At 41.7% G+C, this 22,771-nt stretch overlaps 2 protein-coding genes and 1 long non-coding RNA gene across 15 annotated transcripts in view; 2 read left to right on the top strand and 1 right to left on the bottom strand.

The window, feature by feature from the left end:
- Window positions 1-5,229, top strand: part of LOC135492321 (uncharacterized) — an 88,626-nt gene extending 83,397 nt beyond the window's left edge. For all 11 annotated transcript variants that reach the window (XM_064778760.1, XM_064778744.1, XM_064778737.1 and 8 more), the window contains 4 exons: window positions 186-382; window positions 826-928; window positions 1,167-1,304; window positions 1,494-5,229. In XM_064778760.1, the coding sequence (XP_064634830.1) occupies window positions 186-382; window positions 826-928; window positions 1,167-1,304; window positions 1,494-1,766 (711 nt within the window). In that variant the 3' untranslated portion in view covers window positions 1,767-5,229. The remainder of the gene's footprint in view (window positions 1-185; window positions 383-825; window positions 929-1,166; window positions 1,305-1,493) is intronic.
- Window positions 5,230-6,630: 1,401 nt separating this feature from the next.
- LOC135492305 (uncharacterized) lies at window positions 6,631-17,178 on the bottom strand. 3 transcript variants are annotated; one of them, XM_064778696.1, is made up of 5 exons: window positions 17,083-17,178; window positions 11,132-12,400; window positions 10,053-10,182; window positions 9,620-9,699; window positions 6,631-9,445 (listed from the first exon to the last, which is right to left on the bottom strand). In XM_064778696.1, the coding sequence occupies exons 2-5, from the start codon at window positions 12,353-12,355 to the stop codon at window positions 8,033-8,035; spliced, it is 2,847 nt and encodes a 948-aa protein (XP_064634766.1). In that variant the 5' UTR covers window positions 12,356-12,400; window positions 17,083-17,178; the 3' UTR covers window positions 6,631-8,032. The 3 variants fall into 3 exon arrangements, with proteins under 3 accessions (XP_064634766.1, XP_064634757.1, XP_064634775.1); XM_064778687.1 differs by lacking the exon at window positions 17,083-17,178 and adding an exon at window positions 13,750-13,876; XM_064778705.1 differs by lacking the exon at window positions 17,083-17,178 and adding an exon at window positions 13,421-13,543.
- A 1,456-nt stretch (window positions 17,179-18,634) lies between these two features.
- Window positions 18,635-21,628, top strand: LOC135497717 (uncharacterized). Its single transcript, XR_010448952.1, has 2 exons — window positions 18,635-18,887; window positions 19,489-21,628. It is a non-coding gene; the product is annotated as an uncharacterized LOC135497717 (long non-coding RNA).
- The last annotated feature ends 1,143 nt before the right edge of the window (window positions 21,629-22,771 follow it).

The raw sequence follows: 22,771 nt of genomic DNA, 5'->3' as shown, positions 1-22,771 counted from the left end.
TTCGCTAAAGAATAATTTTGTTGTATACCACTAGAGTTAGGTGTCAATTTGGGTCAGACTTCTTCTTCTTATTGACAATTAGAATATGCCGGCCCTCCTAAAATCACACAACTCCACTTTCATATGTGTTTGCTCACAAAGTTTTCAAATATTCTTTTGATTTGACGATCTCTGTTTGCTTGCAGGACGAGCCCACTGCTGGTATGGACCCCCAGATGCGACGATATGTCTGGAACGCATTGATGGATGTGATTCACGACGATCGCTCCATTGTGTTCACGTCCCACAAGATGGACGAGTGTGAATTCCTTTGTACGAGGATAGCCATCATGGTGAATGGTCAGTTCAGATGTTTGGGAAGCCCGCAGCATCTCCGATCCAAGTAAGTGTTCAGCATGCCGTTGGAAAACTCAAGTAGTGTTTCTGGAAACAGAGATCAAGAAACACCGTTTTCTACGATATGTGAAATCTTTCAGATCAAAACAAGTCTGGGATGGCTTGTGTTTGAAGGAACTTGAGGCTACATGTACAGTAGAACTTCTGTATCAACAATGATTAAGGATACCAGTGTCCTGATTTGAGTGGTCCAATCGAATGGAAACAACCAATTTGGGTCCACAACTAGTGTCCTTAATAGAGAGGGTGTCCTTAATAGAGAGGGTTTCCTTAATCAAGAGGTGTCTGCTAAGGGAGGTTCTGCTGTGTAATGCTTTCACCACCACCATATTTCTGCACGGCCTTTCAACAAATAATGAGAGTCATCTTACTGATTTTCCCTCAGAGTTTTCCTATTTTCTATTTCGACATTCGATTTTCACCTTCCAGGTTTGGGGAGGGTTACACGCTCACTGTCCGCCTCTCAGAGAAGGCAAGTCCGCTAGAGGTTACTGAGTTTGTTCAGAGTAGATTCCCCGGTGCCGTCCTAAAGGTAAGTTTTCAGTGAGCATGGGCTTGATTTGTGCTGAAATATTTTGTATACATTCTTGTTGGTGTAATTGTTCAAGAAGTCAGAGCATACCTCCTAAATGGAACTGATTGAAAGAGTCACCCTTCATTCCACACCCTATGTAACTGACTGACAGAGAGACCCCTTCATTCTATATAAGTAAGGGGTGTGAAGGTCAGAAGTACAATATATTCAGAATTTCATGTCATATTCGTTTCAGGACCAACATTTCCAATTGCTGGTGTTCAATATCCCCTCCAATATGTCCCAACTTCCCAATATCTTCGCCTTAATGGAGGATGAGAGACATATCCTTGGGGTGGAAGACTACTCAGTCAACCAAACAACCCTTGACCAGGTAAGCTGAATTAGCCTTATTTTGAGAACATGTTAGAAAATGTGTCATTGATCAAAGGAAAGCTTTATCCTGACACAAATCATCATACGATCATACTCTGCTCATCACGAGCTTTCCAATGAGTGGTCATCACTGTGTACTTGGTGTTTGTGAGATAGAAAAAATTGACCTATCTTTTCCAATATCTAGGTGTTCGTGAACTTCTCGCAAGATCAAGATGATGGCGTCATCGATGATGATTCCCAAAGTGACATCGAGACGAAACAAAATGATGTATTTCAATCCGCTGCGTTCGACAACAGTCTTTATGCCACGAACTCTCGGCCAATGAGAGGCATGGAATACAACGATCCAAAGGGTTACGAGAATCAAATGTACGACAACATGAGTGCGTCGCAGTACGATAAAAATATCACTGGTCATTCCGGCATTGTACTCGACGAGAAATCAACAAAGTTATAGGACTGTACGCATTGGCTGTGATGGTGTTGGAATCAAAGACTGCTGAAATTGACATGATTTTAGTTCATGATCAATGGAAAAACTTGAAAAGTTTGGATTCCAGATTTATAGAAGTATTCGACTTGATGAAGAAGCCCTGCTTCTTGTAATTCCGCTTGTGGTCGTTCAAACACAAGCTAATAGACAATGCAAGCTTTTTATTTATGTTTATATCTAAAGGTATCAATATTATTTATTCATGTCAGGTTAGGTTGAATCATGCAGTGTTAGTTTCTACATTACTGATAACTACAAACTGAGAGATGGTCAGTAAGTTCTCGGTTTCCTCTGTCGTCTGCTGTCAAACACTGAGACCGGTAATTATGACCACCCGAAATCAACTTGGCTAAATCTGTTCTCATTTGAAACCTCTTAAATTTTTCACTTCTGTGGCATCTGGTTTAAATCAATCTTCATTTCATGGTTCAACTTAACAATTTATACTGTGATTGAGATTAAAATAAAGAGGGTTAAATAATGACCTGGTGTGCAAACAATTGGACTCAACCTTGGCCCAGTAATGACTTTGGGAAAAGCATATGTGAAAATGTGCATGGGAGATTTCTGCACCAGATGTCATCCATGGTGCCAGGGATTAATGTACATGAGCGCTTAGCAACACATTGCTAGCAATGATTCAGAGTGTCTAATTGTTCTTTCATTTTGCCTCAAGAATTCATGTGTTTTCAAATGATTTAACTGAAGATTAAAGTACCGTATTTTCCGGATTATCCCCCGCACTGCCCTATGACCCGCACCCCCTTTGACCATTACCTAAAGCCACGCAAGACCCGCACCTGATTATGACCCGCACTGCTCCAAGACCCGCATTCTCCAAAAATAGTAAGCCATTCATTGATGTTGACATCCTAGAACCGCCATGTTTTTTTTAATTGTTAACCAAAGTGGATCAATTCCAGCATGGCCGTAACTATTTTCCCTAGCGGAGACATCACAAACTATGCGATCATGGCGGAAATGTTGGTTGAAAACAATGCGAAAACGATGGACATAAATCCTTATCAAGTAACCAGTTTGGTCCCCTTTTTTTTCTTTGGGGTTGGGGCTTATCCCTCTCAGAATCCATGCAAGACCCGCACCTTTGTATTACCCGCACCCCTACTTTTTGGGCCTGTTTGAGGGCAAAAAGCCGCGGGTCATACGCCGGAAAATACGGTACTGTACTTATTAAGAAAAATATGGCGCACGCTAGAATGACACATTGACTGTACATGTATTTACTGCCAAAATGGACTAAATTTGCCTATTCAAAAAAGTATTCTTTAAAAAGATGAAAATAAACCCTGAATCATATTTGCCAGAACTAAGATTTGAGCCATTTGTTGCAGTCAATCATAATAAAAAAATGTTTGATGAACAAAATATTTGATTGAGTCATACGTCGTTTCTTCTGATATAATTGACGGAACCACATTGTAGTACGTTTTACCGCTATGTCTGTGATAACATACTTTACTAGACGTTTTCACTTAACGAGATGCTCCCGAGAAATCTTTGAGCCTGCTTTCACAATCAGCTTGGAATCAAATGCTAGGAGCCTGATTATTTACCTGGGGAAGGGGGAGGAGGTGATTATAAGCATTCTTCACTGATCTCATATTATGTATGTTTTCATGTTCTATATACTCAACTTTTCCCATGATTTACATTCGTAGTATTAATGTGTAAAATATTTTGCTAGATATTTCAAAATTTATTTAGATCATTTCACTTTGTTCACATGTAAATAAATATTAGATTCTTCTAATTATACTTCGAGATTTTGATTAATGTTTACTTTGAATTAACACATTCAGGTAGCTGCGTATAACATTTCAGCTTGAATTGTGTATTGTGTATTGTTAAGATGCCACACAGCTCAACAATGTAGTGAGCTTCAAAGAAAAAAGATACATGTAGTCTGTGCCGAACAAAAATATTTGAACTATACTCAAAGAAACTACATGTATATGGTTTTAACTGATGTCTATCAACATCTCAGTTATTATTTCAAAATATGAGAATAAAAATTATCAAAATCATGACAAAAAATATGTTGCATATTTCAAAGCTTAGTCTGTCGTTCCTTTGTTTTTGTGGATTCAGACAGTTTGTCTGCATGATTTTTGAAATATGTTGTTCATTCTTAGGATAAACGGCCATAATCATGGTAAAATATTTGTGCCAACTTAAAGTCTTTCGCTGTCGACTGTAATCAACAATTAGGCCTTTTGTCACTGTGTGCCAGCAACGACCCCACTCCCGAGGGTTATTTGGCACACACTTTTGACTAGAACAGGCTGGTCCTGTTATTATAATTTCAACTGCTAATGTTCATTTGGTATAATCTGCAATGTTCATTGTTCATCATGTAGTATTCATTGTTCATCTTGTTCATCAGTGTGTTAGTAATATCGAATTTGAAAAAAACCCCACAATTTGGAAAGATTATATAGACAGGAACTGATTTTGCTATTTAGAGAATATACATGTGGATAAAAAATCTGATATTGATCTATAATGAAATGTTCAACCTTGATAACTTTCAACCTTGATTACTTTTGTTGATTTCAGGATTTAGTTGTTGTCATCTGCTGTGAAAAAATATATTGAGTTACATGTAAATTAAGTGTCAGCTGCAGATTGGAAAGTATTAGCTCTATAAACAAGTTTTGTTAAATTTCATTTTCATTCTGTGAACCAAAACTTCATTCTGTTAGATGTACACTTTACAAAAATAATGCACTTATTCCCACTATTCAGCATTGACACTTTGCACAGTGTACTGCACAATAGCAAAGTAAGATTGGATTAGACTACACTAATCCAACGTGCCTTAAAATGCTTCTTGATTTTATATGTCACCTGTCACCAAAATCAGGAAAACATCGTGCCTGTTCTGTAATGTCTCCGACCTCAAAGGTCAAATTTTTGCAGTCTTGATTTTGAATCAAGTTTACACCCTCGGAAATTTTATGGTTTGCAGTATAAAGTCTCAAATCACACGCAGAAAAATCAGAAAAGCAGTGTTCTCATAACTTTAATTTGGGGCCGACTGATTCGGTCTTTAATAGACACGTTGTGAGAGTACAATTATCAGGTGACCTTCACCTTCAGCCGTAAAGGACTATTTACCCGTCCTCTTTATCTAAGGCAACATAATGACCATAAAAAGGCAAAAGAAATAGGCATGATGTTTTCCAAAATTAATCTTTTTTGGATAACGTCCAAACAATATGGCTTTTTGATAATATGTAAATGACAATGCAAGTATTATATGCGTGGACAGATGTTTATGACTGTGTTGTTCCTATTGTACATGTTGCGACATGGGGAATATTTTGTAAAAGAATCGTGGATCATGACCAGAATGATGTGAAAACATTATTTTGTATAATAATAAATCACTATTAATTAAAATCTTTTTGGTCTCGTTATTTTCTTTATTGAATCTCTTTAAACTTTTGCGGCAGCTTATAACCCCTTAGAGACAGTCAGATCTGCTGACTTATTTGACGCACAACCTCATTTTCCTCAACCCCATTGGCACCTTAAAAGCCCATTTACAGTCCATATCACAATTGACATCCGTCCTGCTTCATGTCAGTGACAAGCAACGTACATATTATTTTCGTTGCTGGGTTATTTATTGTATCCGACACTGAGAGGAAAATGATATATTTCACCATTAAATGCCGACTTGATCATTAAGTCGACAGGTGATTGATTCCCTGTGTTCAGTTAATCTGTACAAACCGTTCCGCTCACAGATCAGTTTGGGTAGGAAATGTTAGATGGCACCTCCTGGTGTGTCGTCTTGGGACACGGGTCACCCAAAAGGAAGGGGAGATGGACTGGATGGCTACTGGGTTGAAATGCCAATTGTATGAAAAGTTCAGAAGATGGTCAACAAGAGTTGATGACAATGAACACTTGTCATCTCATTTGAGTTGGAACATTCCCCTATTCTCAGTTAGATTCGATCCCGAGGCAGTCTATGAGAGTTAGCTACGGGGCTGTGTCCATCTTTTTGGTCCTGGGGGAGGGCAGTAGGCTCTTCGAGGGGGGCAGAACCCCATTTTTCAGCCTAAACCTGCATGAAACATGTTTTTCGGCAATGTCTATGGCCCTAGCGCCCAAATGTTTTCTCCAAAGCTATACAAAGCAAGAAACCACAGGGTAAGCTGTAGTTCCAAAATACTCCTGGATATTGAAAGTGTCTTTGTACGAAATCTCTCCTAAACAAACTTGTTCTTCATATAAATGGGATCTATCACGGGCCAAGGCTGCAGGGTGGATTTTTTCTTCAGGCAGCTCTGCTTTAATGAATAAATAAGAATCACAGGTGATTTCAATGTACATTTACAATTAAAGTTTATTTCTCTATGTACAATATATACAACAGTCCTAAAGTGATATTATTAAGGTCCCCAGCAGACGGTCTCTATGTTACATGAACTGTATATAAATTCTAGACAGAACTAAAGTACACTTTTGTCAAACCAATCATATTTTTACGGAGGGAGTTGTAATACACCTCCCTGGCCAAACCATGCAGAATAAACTTTACCACACTCAGTAGGCTCTACAATACAGGGTATTAGGCCTTCATAGGCCTAGAGGTTATTACATTATATTACATTATATCCCTCTTCATACAACGTAGTGACACAGAAATAAATATAGCACTTAAATCATGAGAAAAATCATAGGGGTTTCTGTTTTTGGAAATTCCCTAATTTCACATGATATTTGCTAAATTGTGTCTATTGTCAGTGGGCCTGGGTCATCTGTCTTGTAATTGATTTCGAAGGCCATTTGTATTAATAGACATTTCAACTTGACCCAGTATGCACCTGGCAAAGTGGAAGAATCGGGGAATTTCTGACTGGGGAATTCCAAAACATCACAAGCAGTCTAAAATGTTAGCGTTTGTCATCATTCTCAAGTCAATCAAGGAAAGCTTGAATGTCACCAGGTGAAATCAAACACCTTATGTTATTTCACTTGTGTACATTATTTACCAATGAGTCACAAGTTATTAGAGATAAACATTGCCACTGAACAGTAACCAGACTCATCGATGTGATGAACAGTAACCAGACTCATCGATGTGATGAAAATTGACCAATAGAGTACATGTATATCCATATTGGTGAACACAACAGCATCGTTGAAAGTTATATCTAATGCATATTTATAGAATCATAATCTCAAATGCAATTTCAAATCTCAAATTTGATTGAAAGGCATTTGGTAACACTATAGATAAAACATTCCACATGTCTTCTCAGTGGCAGAGCCAGGAGCCAGAAAAAGGCACTGCATTTCTCATAAAAATTTCTGCTCCAGTTCAAAACTCCATTGTCAATTTCAAAGATTTTCACGAATTGGGGGGGGGGGGGGGGGCATGTGTCTGGTACACACACTTGGAACCCGCACCTTTGTTCCAGATATAATGAAGGTTCCTTCTATCCTCTTGATTGCCACACCCCCTATCCACATAAACGCTATCCAAAGAATTGTAAAATACTCTGACCTTTCCAATATTAGGTGACTGCAGATTTCTAAGTAGTTGACCAGGAACACTTTATACCACAAACAATACACTATCACAACCAGTCCAGACTGACTGACTCATATCCTACTACAGAACATATACACAAGTACCCATTCATAAATATTAACCTAATTATTTACAATATTTAAACTGAAAGACCAGATTCTTATCCTAAGTTCTCGAACTTTGGAGTCAAGCTACAAGTACATGAGATATATATAGCCAAAGCTCTCAATTCTCAAAATATCCATAAGTACCAGATACATACAATGCTTTCATGAGACAGCAGTAACCTAGATCATAGATAAGTAGGGGATGTCCTCATTACATTAAAGCCTATACAAATCCGATCATATGCGAATGACTCAAGTATGAAGTGAGTCGACAATGAAGCAAAACCTGTCTTCTAGGACACCTCTTTTGACTGACATTGTCCTTTTTAGAGAGATTAATTTTCTGTACTGATCACACTCACAGATGACTCATTTGGTCTATGTTAATCAGAGGCAGTATCAATCTGGCCTACAACTGCTATGAGCAGCACTGCCTACTTGAAGACATTCCATTTATAAACCCCACACAGTTGATCACAGTGAACAGTCCTAATCACAATTGACCTCCACCCTGTTTACCTATTCATCCATTATGCACTATTAATACTAATGATTTAACTATCCTTATGAAGGGACAATTGCTTCCTTAACACAGCCTCATCAGAGAAACCTGCGGGCTCTGTTTCAGTAGAGCTCGCACTGACTAATACCTTCCTGTACATTGTCTCATCTGTCATTCCAGGCTCCTGGGTGTCGGTCATTGTCGGGTAGCTACCCACTGAACGCCGCATGGAGGATTGCTGGGGTGCGCCTAGATAGTCCATCACTGGTGGAGGGATCATGCTTGGGTCATCACTCTGGCAAGGTACGCGGTCAGACTCTTCTGACCCTCTCCTCTCAGTCTGGTATGCATTTTGAGAGGGGCCAGCTGGCTGCATGGCCGTAGGTCTCGGCTGACCAGCTGCTTGCCCAGTGTACGACACTAGAGGTTGACCCTGCATGCCTTGGGCTTGCATAGCAGCCGGAGCTTGAATTTGCTGCAGAGATTCTTGCTCACGAAAGGGAACCTGTTTTACCTCCGTAGCAGATAAGGAGGAAGCCGTATTATCAACTGAATGTCTATGTTGGGGTCTCGGTGAACCAGACAAATTCTGATTCTCTGTAGCCGGCAGACTGCTTATGCTTCCAGCTGATGGCCTCTTACCAAAATAGTCTACGGTATATTCCTGTGAAGGCATTTGCCTACTTTGGGGGTAGTTGCCAGGCTGGCCCACTTGGGAAGACTGGTATGAAGTCTGATTTGAGATGTTTAGAGCTGTCATGTCGGGAAGCTTGTAATCTGACGGAAGAGTCCCGAAACTTGAGTCTGGTTGACTTGTCCGACGAGACCTAGTGTCATCGAGCATACTGTATGAAGGAGGGGGACTGGCTCGGTAAGCAGGGTACGTCGACTGGGGAAGGCCTTGGTAACCTTGCCGAGGATCCTGGTACTGAGGAACCCTTTGTTGGTACGTAGGGTAACCAGATGCTTCGTACATAGCGGTTGGTTGTGGACCAGGTTGGTATGCGTACTGTCCTGCCTGTGGAACCTGGGAGTCATACGGGTTGGCGCCTTGTGCAGGGATAAATACATGAGGTGAACTCTGTGGTACAACGTCCAGCGCTTTCTCACCCAGTCGCTTCTTCAATTCTCCCTTGGCTTGCAAATTATCCACGACCCCATCTTTCAGAATGCGTGCGACTTGTTTATATCCCTTCAGAATGAGCAGACGATAGAGAGACCCCAATGACTTGTCAGCTGCCTCCCATTTCCTCAACAGGAGCCACATCAACGTCTTGTGTTGCTCCTTCTTAGAATCCGTAAACAACAGATCCTTCTCATCTCGAGTCATGCCCAATTCATCAGCAATTTCTTGCCAGGCATCAGATGTCTCAATCTTGGGCCGTAGATTTCGCTCGGTGACACCATCGATGTCTTCAACATATGAAGCATCGAGGACCTTGAAAATGCCTGCTTCGTCGAGGTCCTGCGAGTGGAAGAGAAAGTAAAGGTCAAAAAGACTGTACTACTTCAACCAAATCAATTCTACATGATGTTTTAGCACAGACGAGGTGGCTCATATTGAAAATGTCGTTTTAGTGGGAATTGCTCAGTAATCTTCGTTATGAACTAACCCTTCATTTCTCTGTACAGTACTCACCTGAGACGATGGTACGCATGGCTGAGGATGTCTCTGAGAGGGTGGAGTTCCCAATGGTGGAGGGCCATATCCTTGTACACCTGAAAATCCAGACAAACATAACATTCATTTGCCCTTGCTAGTTTAGAGCTACATGTATCGACCACCATGAAAACTGTTTCATGGGGGTTGGATGTAATGATGATTTCCCCTGATAAACCGTTGATATCAGCGCTGTCACCGCCGAGGTCCGGGATTTGATTCCGGTTGGTTCCGGTACACTCATGTGATAGCGAGGGCGACTCTCTTCAGTATAGTGTAGGTTTCCGCCGCCACATCAGGTTTCCTCCTACTTACATTGCAATTGCCCAATATCGTTTATGGAGCTAATCTGTGTCCTAATTGACGCTCAGCTCTCAACACAATAGTTTTTAAAATGTAAAAGGATGCTTACCATAGGGTGTCTGTGGATAACCCTGTGGCCTGGGGTACTGGATGGCAGGATTTGGGTACTGAGAAGGAAAGTGGCCTGATGGTCCTTCTGGATACATGGTGCCAGGGTGCATGGAATTTCCTTCAGTGGCCTAAAATGATAAAAGTAGGAAATAGCAATTAGAAACAAAAGGAGGAAATTAGTATTAGTATTAGATATAAAAGTGTAGTTTGACTTAAATTTAATCTTTTCGGACTTAACATGGTTGATATCCCTATCGAGAGTGCACACTGCTCCTGTAATTTGAAATTATCACAAATAAGAATAGGATGTTTGTTAGGAAAAAGTTCAAATAATTCAACTCAATACTTAAAGCCGCAATATGCTACAGAAAAGTTCACAGTTGGAATAGTTCGACTTGCGAGCATAAGAGACATTGAAAACATAGTTTGATGCAATGGGCATGATGGGTTTGATAAGTAAACGAGCCTACTGTAACATAGTAATGTCCATATGTCATATGTGCAGAAATATCCATGACAGCTTTGCCTCATAGAAGTAATTATATTAAAGAGAGACATATATTGAATGATGCCTTATATATAAACTGCAGGAAATATGCATTTAGAGGAGGAAGTGCAACAATGTATACAACAGCTTGGAATATTGAAGATAAGTAGAGAAGAAAGGAAGTGATGGTTCTAAGAATGAGATCAACAGGATGGGAAAGACGTGCTACGGTTTTTTTGGGGGGGAAGCATCCTCCAATGCCAGGGTCAGATGCATGCTCCTCCCCTTGCACACATCACCGATAAGCCCATAAGCTCGGTTAAAAGTGTCAGCATTCCCTGCTGTTGTGTGGACAGTAAACAAGTATATACTGAGTTCCAGCAAGTGATACTTGTACTAGGGCATTGTGCATTTCTATTTCTTTTTAGGGAAGACAGAAACCAAGGGTCAAGTGTCAAGATTTGAAACTAAGGACAAGGATATACAGAGTCGATGGGAGAATCATACCAGCTCAGAAACTAAGATTCAGTCAGGATAGAGATGACTGCAGGACAATGATCTTAGATGAAAAACTATATGTTCGCCCCTACCTCACATTCATCTGTTTCAGCCCTAGGCAGATTGGACCCCCTAATCATGACTTCCTTCAGGCCCTGAATAGCACACTGGGATTGCTTCAGATTTTTCCTACTCTCCAAGCAAGCCTCTGCGGCATCATAATCCCGACATATTGGATTCCCTTGAAGATGCAACTCGTTCAGCATAGGGAAATCGTCGGTATTGAAGATTAGCTTCTCAATTTGGTTGTCTGTTATATACAAGTTTGTCAAGTTGGGCAGTGAGAGAACGTGGGCTGGGATCGCCCAAAGGTTGTTCCGACACAACCCAAGCTGACGTATGTTGTCAAAGTGTCTCAGGTTTGGAATTTGGTACAGATCATTAGTGCACAAGGAGAGGAGCGTGATTTGCTGAAAACCATGAATGTTCCGCATGTTCTTGAACAAATCGTCCACGCCTTTCTCTCCAAGGCCTCCGAGCATGCTGGAATTCAACCACAGCTCGAGGACCTTGCTTCCCTCATCAGGCCACTGTCTCTTCAGCTCCATCTTCTTGACTTTTTTCATCAACTTAAGAGCGTGTCCACGGCTGTACTTCCAGAGTATCTTCCCCTCGTCTGTCGGTTGGATGGCCATGTTATCAAGAATCTGATCCTCGAATAATTCCTCAAGTTGGTTTCCTTCATAACGTCCAAATGCCTCATTCGTGATAAGAACCTTCAGGTTCTTCAGAGAGAACACGCCAGCTGGGATTTCCCCTTCGAGAATCGTCGTATCGCTAATATTCAACTCCTCAATGGTCTGAATCTTACGAACGTCTTCAGGAATTGTCGAGATTTTCGTGTGTGACAGGTCAAGATGTTTCAATTTCTTCAGTCCACAAAGATTCTGGATGCACTTGGGTATGTTAAGGTTTGGGTTTCCTTGAAGAATAACCTTGGTCAAGTTCTTCAAACCATTTTCCACATCCAACGGCACCTCATGTAAGTCATTATTGGACAAGTTCAACGAGCGCAAACTACAAGAAACATGCAGCGTTTCCAAGTCGGCATCAACCAACTTATTACCCATCAAATCCAACTCCACCAATGTTGTGAAGATGTGAAATTCCCTTAAACACGGCCCGAGTTCATTCCCTTGTGCGTTTAAGATTTTCACGATTTCTCTCTTGATTCGGTTCTGGTTTGCGTCGTAGACCGGGATGGAGTCGGTCAGCCCCAGCATTCCAATGTACACCTCCTCCATGGCTGTGGGCATTATCAAATCACGTGTCTAAACCTTGGTAGTATTCACAATAGGGAACTGAAAGAAATAAAGCCGAACGTCTGCGTTAAAATGCTGTGCCAACCTGAACCAATATGCAATGGGGAAATTATGAAACGCAGAATGAACTAAGCCAACCTAGTTGTGGGAGTGCTGAATCACTCATCCACTGCTCATCAGTTCACCAGATAGGACTTTGGCTTAACAACTGCATCAATTAGACTTTCATCAATACTCTTATGTGGGTGAGTAATTTATCGTTAATTTCGAAACAAAAAAATTGACATCTCCAAAATTTGCAATCGCCAACCTTCTCCAAAGTTCCCCATGAGCTCAATGTAAACACATGTTTTAAAAAAAATGTTTGATTTGTAGTTGAATTTGAATATTTCCAAACATGTAATTACGTTCTACATGCAGCATCGCTGTTGTATGGACAGATACACCACTGCAATACTAAAACTAAAAGTGTCAGCATTCCTAGACCACCAGCAATTACCAACGGTGTACCCAACCAAGTGCTGGCTTGGGTCCCACATTTAACCTCTTTCACGTCTCTGGGAACAACCAGAAATGGAGTTGCTAGATAAGTAGGAGATGATTATTATAGGCCAAGTTATTGTCAATGAAACTTTGGAGCAGTTTGATATCTGAATATTGTCAGCAGAATGAAGTCGTGTTTGCACAATGATGCCCCACTTTTAACCTCAAATTGTCCAAGCAATCTGCGGTTTGACATTTTTTAACCTTATAAAACTTAAAGGGCAAGAATAGCACTGCATGGACCATGGTTCAAGTTGAAATAATGCAAAAAAGCGAAGTAAGGAACAGCATCTGAAACAAGAGGGCCGTAGGACTAGCACTCAGCTGATCATGGACAACTGAGACGGGAAGCATTGGGCAGTGTAGGGGCGGGGAGCTGAAGTTATCACACATTCCTTGACTGCATCCACACTTCTATTGGCTAGCTTCAGGACAGCGGGGAGCAAAGTCTAACAAAGCTACATGTAGTATCTTAAACTTTCCAACAGAATTCCTGAAAACAGATGTGCTGTACACCTCTTGTGGCCTTTGAATCAACACTTTCCTCGGTCAGCAGAAGTTGGAACAAAATTTCCAGATTGTGTATCTGGTTATGCTTGCGGATTGAAAGAACCAAGCACAATGCAAGGTCACCGAGCCACATTAACCAAGGTAGACTTATTCATGCACATGCGTAACTGGTTGCAAAATCTGGATATTTTGTTGAAACTTCTGCCGACTGCATTGCGGATTGTAAGTCGTCAAAAGGGGTGTTGAATGAGAGAAATATCAAATACGGTAAATATGCACATTTCAACCCAACACAAATGAATTGGTGATGAGAAATGGAGAGGAAATCAACTTACACTTCCTAACATCAATCCTCCACGACCATGTTAAAACACCGGTAGAAACTATACTTGAGTACAATACTTTCGAATTTGTGAATAACACTTCCTGAGTATGAGTACGCATATCAAATCCTGTTCCACTGACCCATTATCAGTCTATTCAACGTAAATTCCTGCGCTGATAAGAATATCAGGGGATCTTCTCAAGGAACACAATAACATAAAGTGTGATATCATAATCAAAATAATCAAATGACAAGAATCAATAGTGTAATCAATGAACTTGGACACATGAAAACAATATACAGTATATAACCAGGGTTTCATACAGAGGGGCGCTGGGGGGGGGACTACCCATTATTTGGGCATGGGGGGGGGGGGTATATACCCCCCCATCATCCTGATTAATGAAGTTTTTGAAAATTATGTTTTACAAGTCTAAAGTGGCATTTTAAGATGCTATATGTACATGTCAGAAGCAGATTTAAGCGTTTCCCCCTAAAGTGTGATACTGAATGTGGTGGTGTCTAGTGGCAAGCAGGCGAATCATCCTCCTGGCCAGGTAAATCCAACGCCCAAAATGTCCCTTTAACAATTTTTTGGCTGGCTACAAAATCTACCTAACAGTACCAGCCTGCCCAACGTAGTCAAACCCTGAAACGACTTTGAGATGACCCTCGGAATTTGGAAAGTGTCCCCGATTAACTCAGACTATGAAGGTCAGATCAATGTTGAGAAATTTGCATAGGCCTACGTCATATATGTAGTCTAGTGCCTACACTATGAAGCATCATATCCTCATTCAACTGAATAGATTTGAGTTGGCCTGTGCCATTGTTTTTCAAATGGCATTGAATGATAATGTACGGCTTTGGGGGAAGGGCAGCAATAATCAGCCATGCCATGACTATAACCCTTCCTAAAAAAGCTTAACCCTCGCCCGTTATGCTTTTGACACTTGCGATTTAGTTAATGAGGAACTCTATCACCAAAATTGTTGCTTCACTGTCACTGGTCACTGTTCACAATCGCTGTTCACAGTCGCTGTTCACAGTCGCTGTTCACAGTCGCTGTTCACAGTCGCTGTTCACAGTCGCTGTTCACAGTCGCTGTTCACAGTCGCTGTTCACAGTCGCTGTTCACAGGTCCCTAGTCCACTGAACAATTTTGATACAAATCGAGGGAAAAATCTTGAGCTGGGTTTTCCAGATTTGGACATTGGCAATTCGCCAGACACCCACTGCTATTCTTGCCTAATCATGAATAACACATTCAATAGCAAAAGAATGAGTCATGGTTTTTTATTACCACACTATCAGGTGTGTAAGTGAAATCAAATATTGTAGTACAACCATAAAACAACAAAATATCAAGTAAAAGTATCATTTTCTAGATATAGCAAATAACTTATACCCCCTGCCCCCCCCCCCCCAACTTAGCAACAATTGCGCAAGCATTCCCTCTACTGTGGGGATTGTAGAAGGAAAGGTGATGACAGGCGCGGGTTGTCATTAAGAGATAACCATCACACCACTGAGGAGGGTAGACCCTGCAGCTACACCATACCTATATCTGGTCCACTACATCCCTTGAACCTGCCCAGTCCCTACCCCCACCACCACCACAACCACCACCACCACAACCACCACCACCACATTTAAGCCCAGACCCTATCCATACCAGTTGTCACAATCAAGCATCATGGTGTTAACCATATAGACCCACCTCTATTTTCTAGAAGTTGAAATCCTGAAACAATTAGAACCCTTTCAAAACAATGAAAATGTCAATTGTGGGAGAACTGAGACTCCCACCTGTGCCGACGCACCTTCCATCATACACTTAATTACTGAGCATATAAGCTCCGCCTCCTGTCAGGCCATATTTGGATTGACTCCTTTCGGTACTTTCTTAACCAATCGTGTTTACTTCCCCTTTTCGGACTTTTCTACCTGTAAAGCCTGTGATGAATAAAGTTAGTTAGCATAAGTATATCGTCGTTGTAACATCTCTCTGCATGTCTTGCATGGACTATACTCTGGACCACGTGGACTATATATGATAAACCCGCAATAGGCCGAACACCACCCTTGAACTTATTGAGACAGTGCTAATTGCTAAATAAAGGGTCATGATCAAGGAGGATACCGCGGTGACGTCACGGCTTTTCCAAGATGGCGCTGCATATTGTAAACAAACTCGATCCACGGCCAAGGGAAAATCAAGTCATCAAAAAAGTTAGATTTTTCGCATCAAATCAGAGTTATTAGTACTTTTCTGCTATGAAATAAATCTTCAGACAATAAGCTATCATTTGAATAATGAAAAGTGCTGTTTTGATGGGGAAAAATAGGGTTTTTTAAACCAAATAGCCGGCACCGATCTTCCAAAATTAGCGATGGTTTCAAAACAGTCTCCCAGATATGGGGCAATCTCTTCATTATCATAATGGGATTTGGAGGCATGTTTACAGATTTTACAAGTTCGAGACCTGTAATACCTAAAACTCGCATAGATCCCCATAGATCCCCTCTATTTGTCGAGTTAGCGCCCCTGTAAGATCATGCATTTTCGGACACTAGAACGAAATCTTCCTGCGGATATCGCGGTTTCGGTGATGATTTAAGGAGAAATTGACTGTTCTTAGAGTTGTATGGGACAGAAATGAGTTCATACTTCATGAATACATGAATATATTATGATATGGGCGGGCTTCTAAGTCAAAACAATAACAAACTCAACTGCATCTCTACCGTGTATCGCGTAGTGCATTGCCTAGTGTATTTCGTAGTGTATTTTAGCGGAGACATTATTTCCCATTATTTCCGCACTTTGGCCACGCCAAACGTCTTTTTTATTCGTGGAAGTTAATCTGCTCTGTAAATTTTATTCTACACAGGAAGAATCCATACTAGGTATTGCAATATTTCATGTCTATTGGTGTTTTTGTGTACAGGAGCGCACCAGACAGTGAGACGTGAAGATGTGTTCAGTGCTGGTGCTGTCAGTAGACTGAATCTGATTGGCCATAGCGATCACTAATATGGGTCGGGATCACGTGATATGACGTCACCGCGGTATCCTCCTTGGGTCATGATGGTGCCTATGGTCAACCCTCTAAATTAGCAATTCAAGCCAAAGCCAGTGACCTTGTCTGTATTAAATTACATGTAGGCAGTTTAAGGATCAAGCAAGATAGTTGATGAATGTCGTGCGTATATGATATAAGAGGAAATGAGACTAAGACAGAGACTAAGACAGAGAGATAACTGAAAAGTAGTCGTGATTGTCATTAGTCTACATGTCTAGAAAGGAATGATCGTTGGAAGAGTAAAGTCTTAAACTTACCCTGTTCAGCAGTTTTGATGAAAACAGTTCTTAGTCAGTCAAATGCGTCCTACTCTCAAGGGAAATTTCGTCTCTGGTTTCGTAGAAATCGAGCCATGTCTCACATAGTGATGAAATGGGGTTATCGTTCAGGAAGTCCAAGTTAGGAAAACCCAGAATACCTAGCGTTAGTACGAAGAACTGAAAAGAGCGCATTTCCTGAAATTATCTCATGTAATAATGTCATACGTTCTTCAAACGACATGCGTTCTTCCCAAAAGGGCTGCAACTTTTTATAAAAGTTACACCAGTTCAACATTGTTTTTCATATCCGAGTGTCATAAAACAAAAGAATAATTCCTAGCTATCCGCTATTTTATAGATCCGGAGGACGTGCACCATATTTAAAGGGATACTATAGGCAGAACCGGACCTCGCAGTCCGGTCCCTTATGCGCATACCAGTTACAATAGGGAGTTTTCGCAAAGTCCTCGAAACGCCAACGCGAAGGCTTATCCTATTGTTCGACATCGTTATGAGGAGGTCAGACAATGGGATAGTCTCGTTCGCGTTGACGTTTCGGAGGCTTTACGAGAACTCCCTATTGTACATTTGTACAGTTTAGTCAGACAAGGGGATAGACGACCGCGTTGACATTTCGGGGGCTTTGCGAAAACTCCCTATTGTACATGTACCCGAAAACGTACACCCCCATTGCACACCTGTCAGGGCGTACGGCTCTCTTCTTGAGGAAGAACTTTAGCTCAAAATTACCATACTGAACGAGTTAGGCCACATTTTTTTTATTTGTTGGATTACGAATCCATCGGGGTCACTTTCCGGAAAGTCGAAAAAAATAAAAATCCCGACGACCATTTTTGACATACGTTCTTTTCTCCCCTCCCCCCCCCCCCGACCATAAAATAGAGAGAGATGAAAAACTATTTTTCCCGACGACCAATTTCAACCACTTTTTGGGGTCCCCTTGTATGATCAGAGACTAAAAGTGATAACAAATAGGCACTTTTTAAATTTCATTTCCCCCGTCCCACATAGTCGGATGTTTTTTACCGCCCCACAAAGGTTTTGAGATTGAAGATTTTTTAATTTTATTCCCTCCACCCACTGGCTTCGTAATCCAACTTATTAAAAATGTGTGGCAATTAAAGGGTTAGGCGGTTTGGTTGCTTCGGTGGTCGTTACCATGAAAATGACCCGCCACTGCCGTGCCGGTGTAATGTTTTTGAGTGTTTCTGTTTTTGAGTGTTTCCCCTCATTGTTTGGGAACGCTAAAAGATAGATTGACAAGTTTTTCTGTGTTTCCCCCTATTGAAAAGTCATGGTCTCTCTAGCTGCCTATTGTTTGGAAACACTGACACATGGGAAACAACCACAGATGTTACACCGGTACAAGAGAAAACTTGCCGTTTTTGGCAGATTAGGCTACCCGACAGCGTGTCAAAGAGTACATGACAAAATCCAATTCAAATACCCGCCTTGAAACACTCCATCTATCGAGCAGTCGGTTAACTGTCGATCGCCATTTTGAGCCTTTTATCACAACAATCAACTCTGTGAAAGAATCCGGCGCTTAAGCGCTCTGGTGGTGTTGTCATAGTGATGAATACTCTCTTGTATTCATAGTAATTATCTTCATCGGAGCTTTATTCGCATGTAACCTCGTTCTCGATGTACACAGCCGCACACTCGTGTTTCATTGTTTCCTTAAGAGCAGTGCTGCATGTTCTTCGAATAAGGCCGGTAATAAGGTTAACCTCTTGACCGAATGGTGGACGGAGAGGAACTCTTTCTTCGAACTATTACTCGTAAGTCATTCGCTCCTCGCATTTGGGTTTCTATTCAGACTTAGAATGGAACGCACCCTCTACTAGCACTTGCCACTTACCATGCACTTGCCACTGCCAGTATTTTCCATTCCGGACCATATTTCGTGTTTTATCAGTAACTTCATGAGTATACGCACGTGGTAGACTATAGGGGAAGATTAGACTCCAATGCAGTCCATTTCGTCATCCTGATCGTCCGTACTATAGGGTGAGGAACGAGGCCGGTCCACTGCGTCCGGAGTGTAGGGCAACCTTGTCCGTCCCACGGAGCCTATTTCAATGGGCTGTTAGGCCAGGGGAACATTTTGTGTACATTCAGTATACATAGTTTTTAGGCTAAAAATTGCAATTTTAAATTGTCAATCAGCTTGAAAATTGAGATGTGTATTCCTCTGGCCTCCAACAATAAGCTATAAAAAATGTGACATATTTCAAAGTTGAGGTATGGACATTTTACCAAGTCATGTCAAGGTATTGACGCGGTTTTAACTAATCCCATTCATATAGCTGCCTCTCGCGAATGAATACATGACCCTGCCCTGTATACATTGAATTTTTAGAGAACATCCTTTTACTTCAGGAAATCTGCCGACAGGAATTTGGACCATCAGAGCCGAACCATATAGTAGCCCAAGGTCAAGTCAGCTCATTTGATGTCTCTTGGAATCGTTTGAGGATGGTGTGATGGTATGAACGTTTCATGGAAATTTAGTGTCCTTAAATATTTATACGGTGTAGAGGTTATGGCAATAAAAACTGAAGACGCTATTGCCGGGCCTTATTGACAAAAAAACGTACATAATATTTTGTGCTAGACACCGGCACAATTTAGCTTTCAGTCATGGCAAAGCACCAGTGCAGTAAATGCAAAATGCTGTTTCCTTCTAAAATGCGCTTAACACGACATGAAGTTGTCCATAGTGATGAAAGGCCTTTCAGATGCGACGAATGCAGCCGGAGCTTCAAACGAATCGTCAGTTTAAGGATCCACCTCAGGGTGCATACCGGCGAGAAGCCGTATGAGTGCGACAATTGCGGCGCTAAGTTCCGCCAGAAAGGTGGTCTTGTCGTCCACCAGCGTCGGCATACGGGAGAACGGCCATTCAAGTGCGATCATTGTGAGCTTGCTTTCACCACTGGCGGGGCCAAGACACATCATCTTCGAGTTCACACAGGCGAACGACCGTATGCGTGCGAGTGTGGAAGGCGGTTTATAAGCAGCAGTAATTTACAAACTCATGCAAAAACGCACACCTTGAGTGACAAAAAAACGTTCCAATTCCATTGTATGAAATGCGATATGCAGTTCTCGTCGCGAGCGAATTTGGTTGGCCACATGAGAAAACATACGGTTGTAAGAAACTTTGGATGTACTTTATGCCCAAAACGGTTTCCTACAAAACGATCATTGAATATTCACAATATCAGTCACACGAAGGAAAAAGCTTTCGAATGCCTCGAGTGTGGGAAGAAATTCGGCTATGAACATGTCCTCAAATATCATCTTGTGGCAGTGCATGGTTCTGAAAAAAAACATGTTTGCGAACTGTGCAAAAAGGCGTTTAAAACGATCGGAGATTTGAAGAAGCACGTGATAACACACTCAAATACGAAACCACATGCATGTGGACGGTGTGATAGAGCATTCCGCACTCATGCCGTATTACGACAGCATTTTATGACACATACAGGAGAAAGACCATATGAGTGCGCTCAGTGTCAGAAACGGTTCTCCCAGGCTGGAGCGTTGAAACGTCACATAATGGTACACACTGGTGAGAAACCATACGCCTGCGAACACTGCAAGAAAGCCTTTAGCTCAAAAGCAGATATGCGAAAGCATGTTCGTATCCACACGGGCGAAAAACCATATAAATGCGACCAGTGTCCAAAGGAGTTTTCTGTTAACAGTTCGTTGCATTGTCACTACCGGAGCTACCACACAGGAGAATGGCCATTCGTATGTAAACAGTGCGATCGGAGATTTAATAACAGGTCACGTTTGATGCGGCATGTGACGGCGGTTCATGACGGCTGAGCGGGTCGACGGCGCTCGGAACTATGATACAATAAGTATAGATTAGAGAAGCCCCCTGTATTCAAAATTTGAACTAAGTGCTGGTCTATCTAACCAATAGCTAGTAAAAACGTTCATCTCAAATACAGTATAGCGCAACATGTGAAGAGAATGCATAAAAATTACTTCCCACATAAGTGTGAGCTCGGAAGTTTGGTAAAGGAATGTTACCGTGGCGGAGTTGCATCGTCGTTTGGATAAACGTTACGTCTTAGTTATTAAGACTTCAGGCCAAACCTGAAGATTCTGCTCAATGCCCGAGGAAAATCATATCAAAATTAGGGTGCCAGACTTCGCAAAAAGTGACCAACGTCACCTTTCAACGATTGAATCTTATATTGAACAAAGAGGTTGCCCTGTAGGGTGCAGACGAGTTAAGGTTCATGGGCTGTCGCAGCCTTATCGTACATGCACATGTAAGCTAAAATCGCAACAGTTGATCATGTCAGTACCTCATGGCGTCCTAGTGAGCGATTACCAAGATCGATAATAATGTCACAGAATCATGGTAGATGTCGGTCGCGGGATCTGTTGACTATAAACGGATGCGAGATACTGGTTGCAATTGGTCCTGGAAGTCATTGATTGTGTCTAATATGGCGATTGCCCAATGTCTCAGTTGAAATAAAATTATTTTAGGTTATACTGAAATTATTTTTTATAACCCCCTTCCCCTCCCCCTCCCCCCCCCCTCCCCAACGCACGCACAATCAAAAACGCACCTAAGAACAAGGCCACAAATGGGCGTGGAGGCAAGACCCGTGTCTTCGCCGTGTGTCAAAAAACCCGCGGCGCACTTACACCTATCAGTTGTGTTAGATAATGGTTAATAGCCCCGGCGACAGGTGCGCTGTAGGTAGGGAGCTCCCCTGTGTTTCTTTCCCGTTGGAGGGGGCGCAATACCGAGGCAACTACACCACGCCATCTGTCCCCGGATCTTAGAACTTGCAATTGCCGTGTCTATTCAGATTCCACCTATCAAAAAACCCGTGTTGAACACGGGTCTAAATTAGCCCCCGGTTAGCCCCATCGAGCTCGATGGGGCTAATAGACACGGGGGATTTGACACACGGGTGTATTTAGATGCGGCAAATCATAGGTGTAAGCGCAAAAGACACGGGGATTTGATAGGTGGAAGTACGACTATTATACCGCCCCAAAAAACGTCAAATATGGGGCATAATGTAAAGACTCTTCTTGACCTGGTACATTGGGTGCCTCCTCCATTCAGCTACCATGTCCTCATATTGACCCTGATCATTGATACCTAAAAAAACAAGGCAACTTTACATATAGGCATTTTAATGACACATATTAAACATCTCGAAACTGGAACATTAGGTGCCTCTTCCATTCATCAACCATGTCTTCATTATGGCCTTCCATTTCTAATGACTATAATCAGCTGAATCGTCGACACGTCCATTTGATACATGTAGCTTGAGTGTCGCTCAAGATGAATAATAACTACTTCGATCGCGAGACCAGCGTTACATGGTTTTCTCTCCCGGGCTCGCTCTCCATGAGTGTCCCGAGATAATGGAAGACCCGGGCACTGGTGATAATGATAGTCATGATTGTAATTGTATGTAGAGGGCGGTTTGGAATCAATAAGAAAATCTGCGCAAAATTTCTTCTTTTTTCTCCAAACCTTAATTCTTTACACTGATATTGCCAGATGGTGTGGCTGGACCACTGAGGAGAAGTTAGACCATCTTCTCCCAACGCTGCAGGATGCAACTGCTGAGTTTGTTCACTCTAAGATATGAAGACCCGTGATTGATAC

This window comes from Lineus longissimus, chromosome 1 (genome assembly GCF_910592395.1).
Source record: "Lineus longissimus chromosome 1, tnLinLong1.2, whole genome shotgun sequence".
NCBI classification, from domain to species: domain Eukaryota; kingdom Metazoa; phylum Nemertea; class Pilidiophora; order Heteronemertea; family Lineidae; genus Lineus; species Lineus longissimus.
The sequence above is the reverse complement of the archived record's forward strand: the minus strand, read 5'-3'. Positions and strand labels throughout refer to the sequence as shown.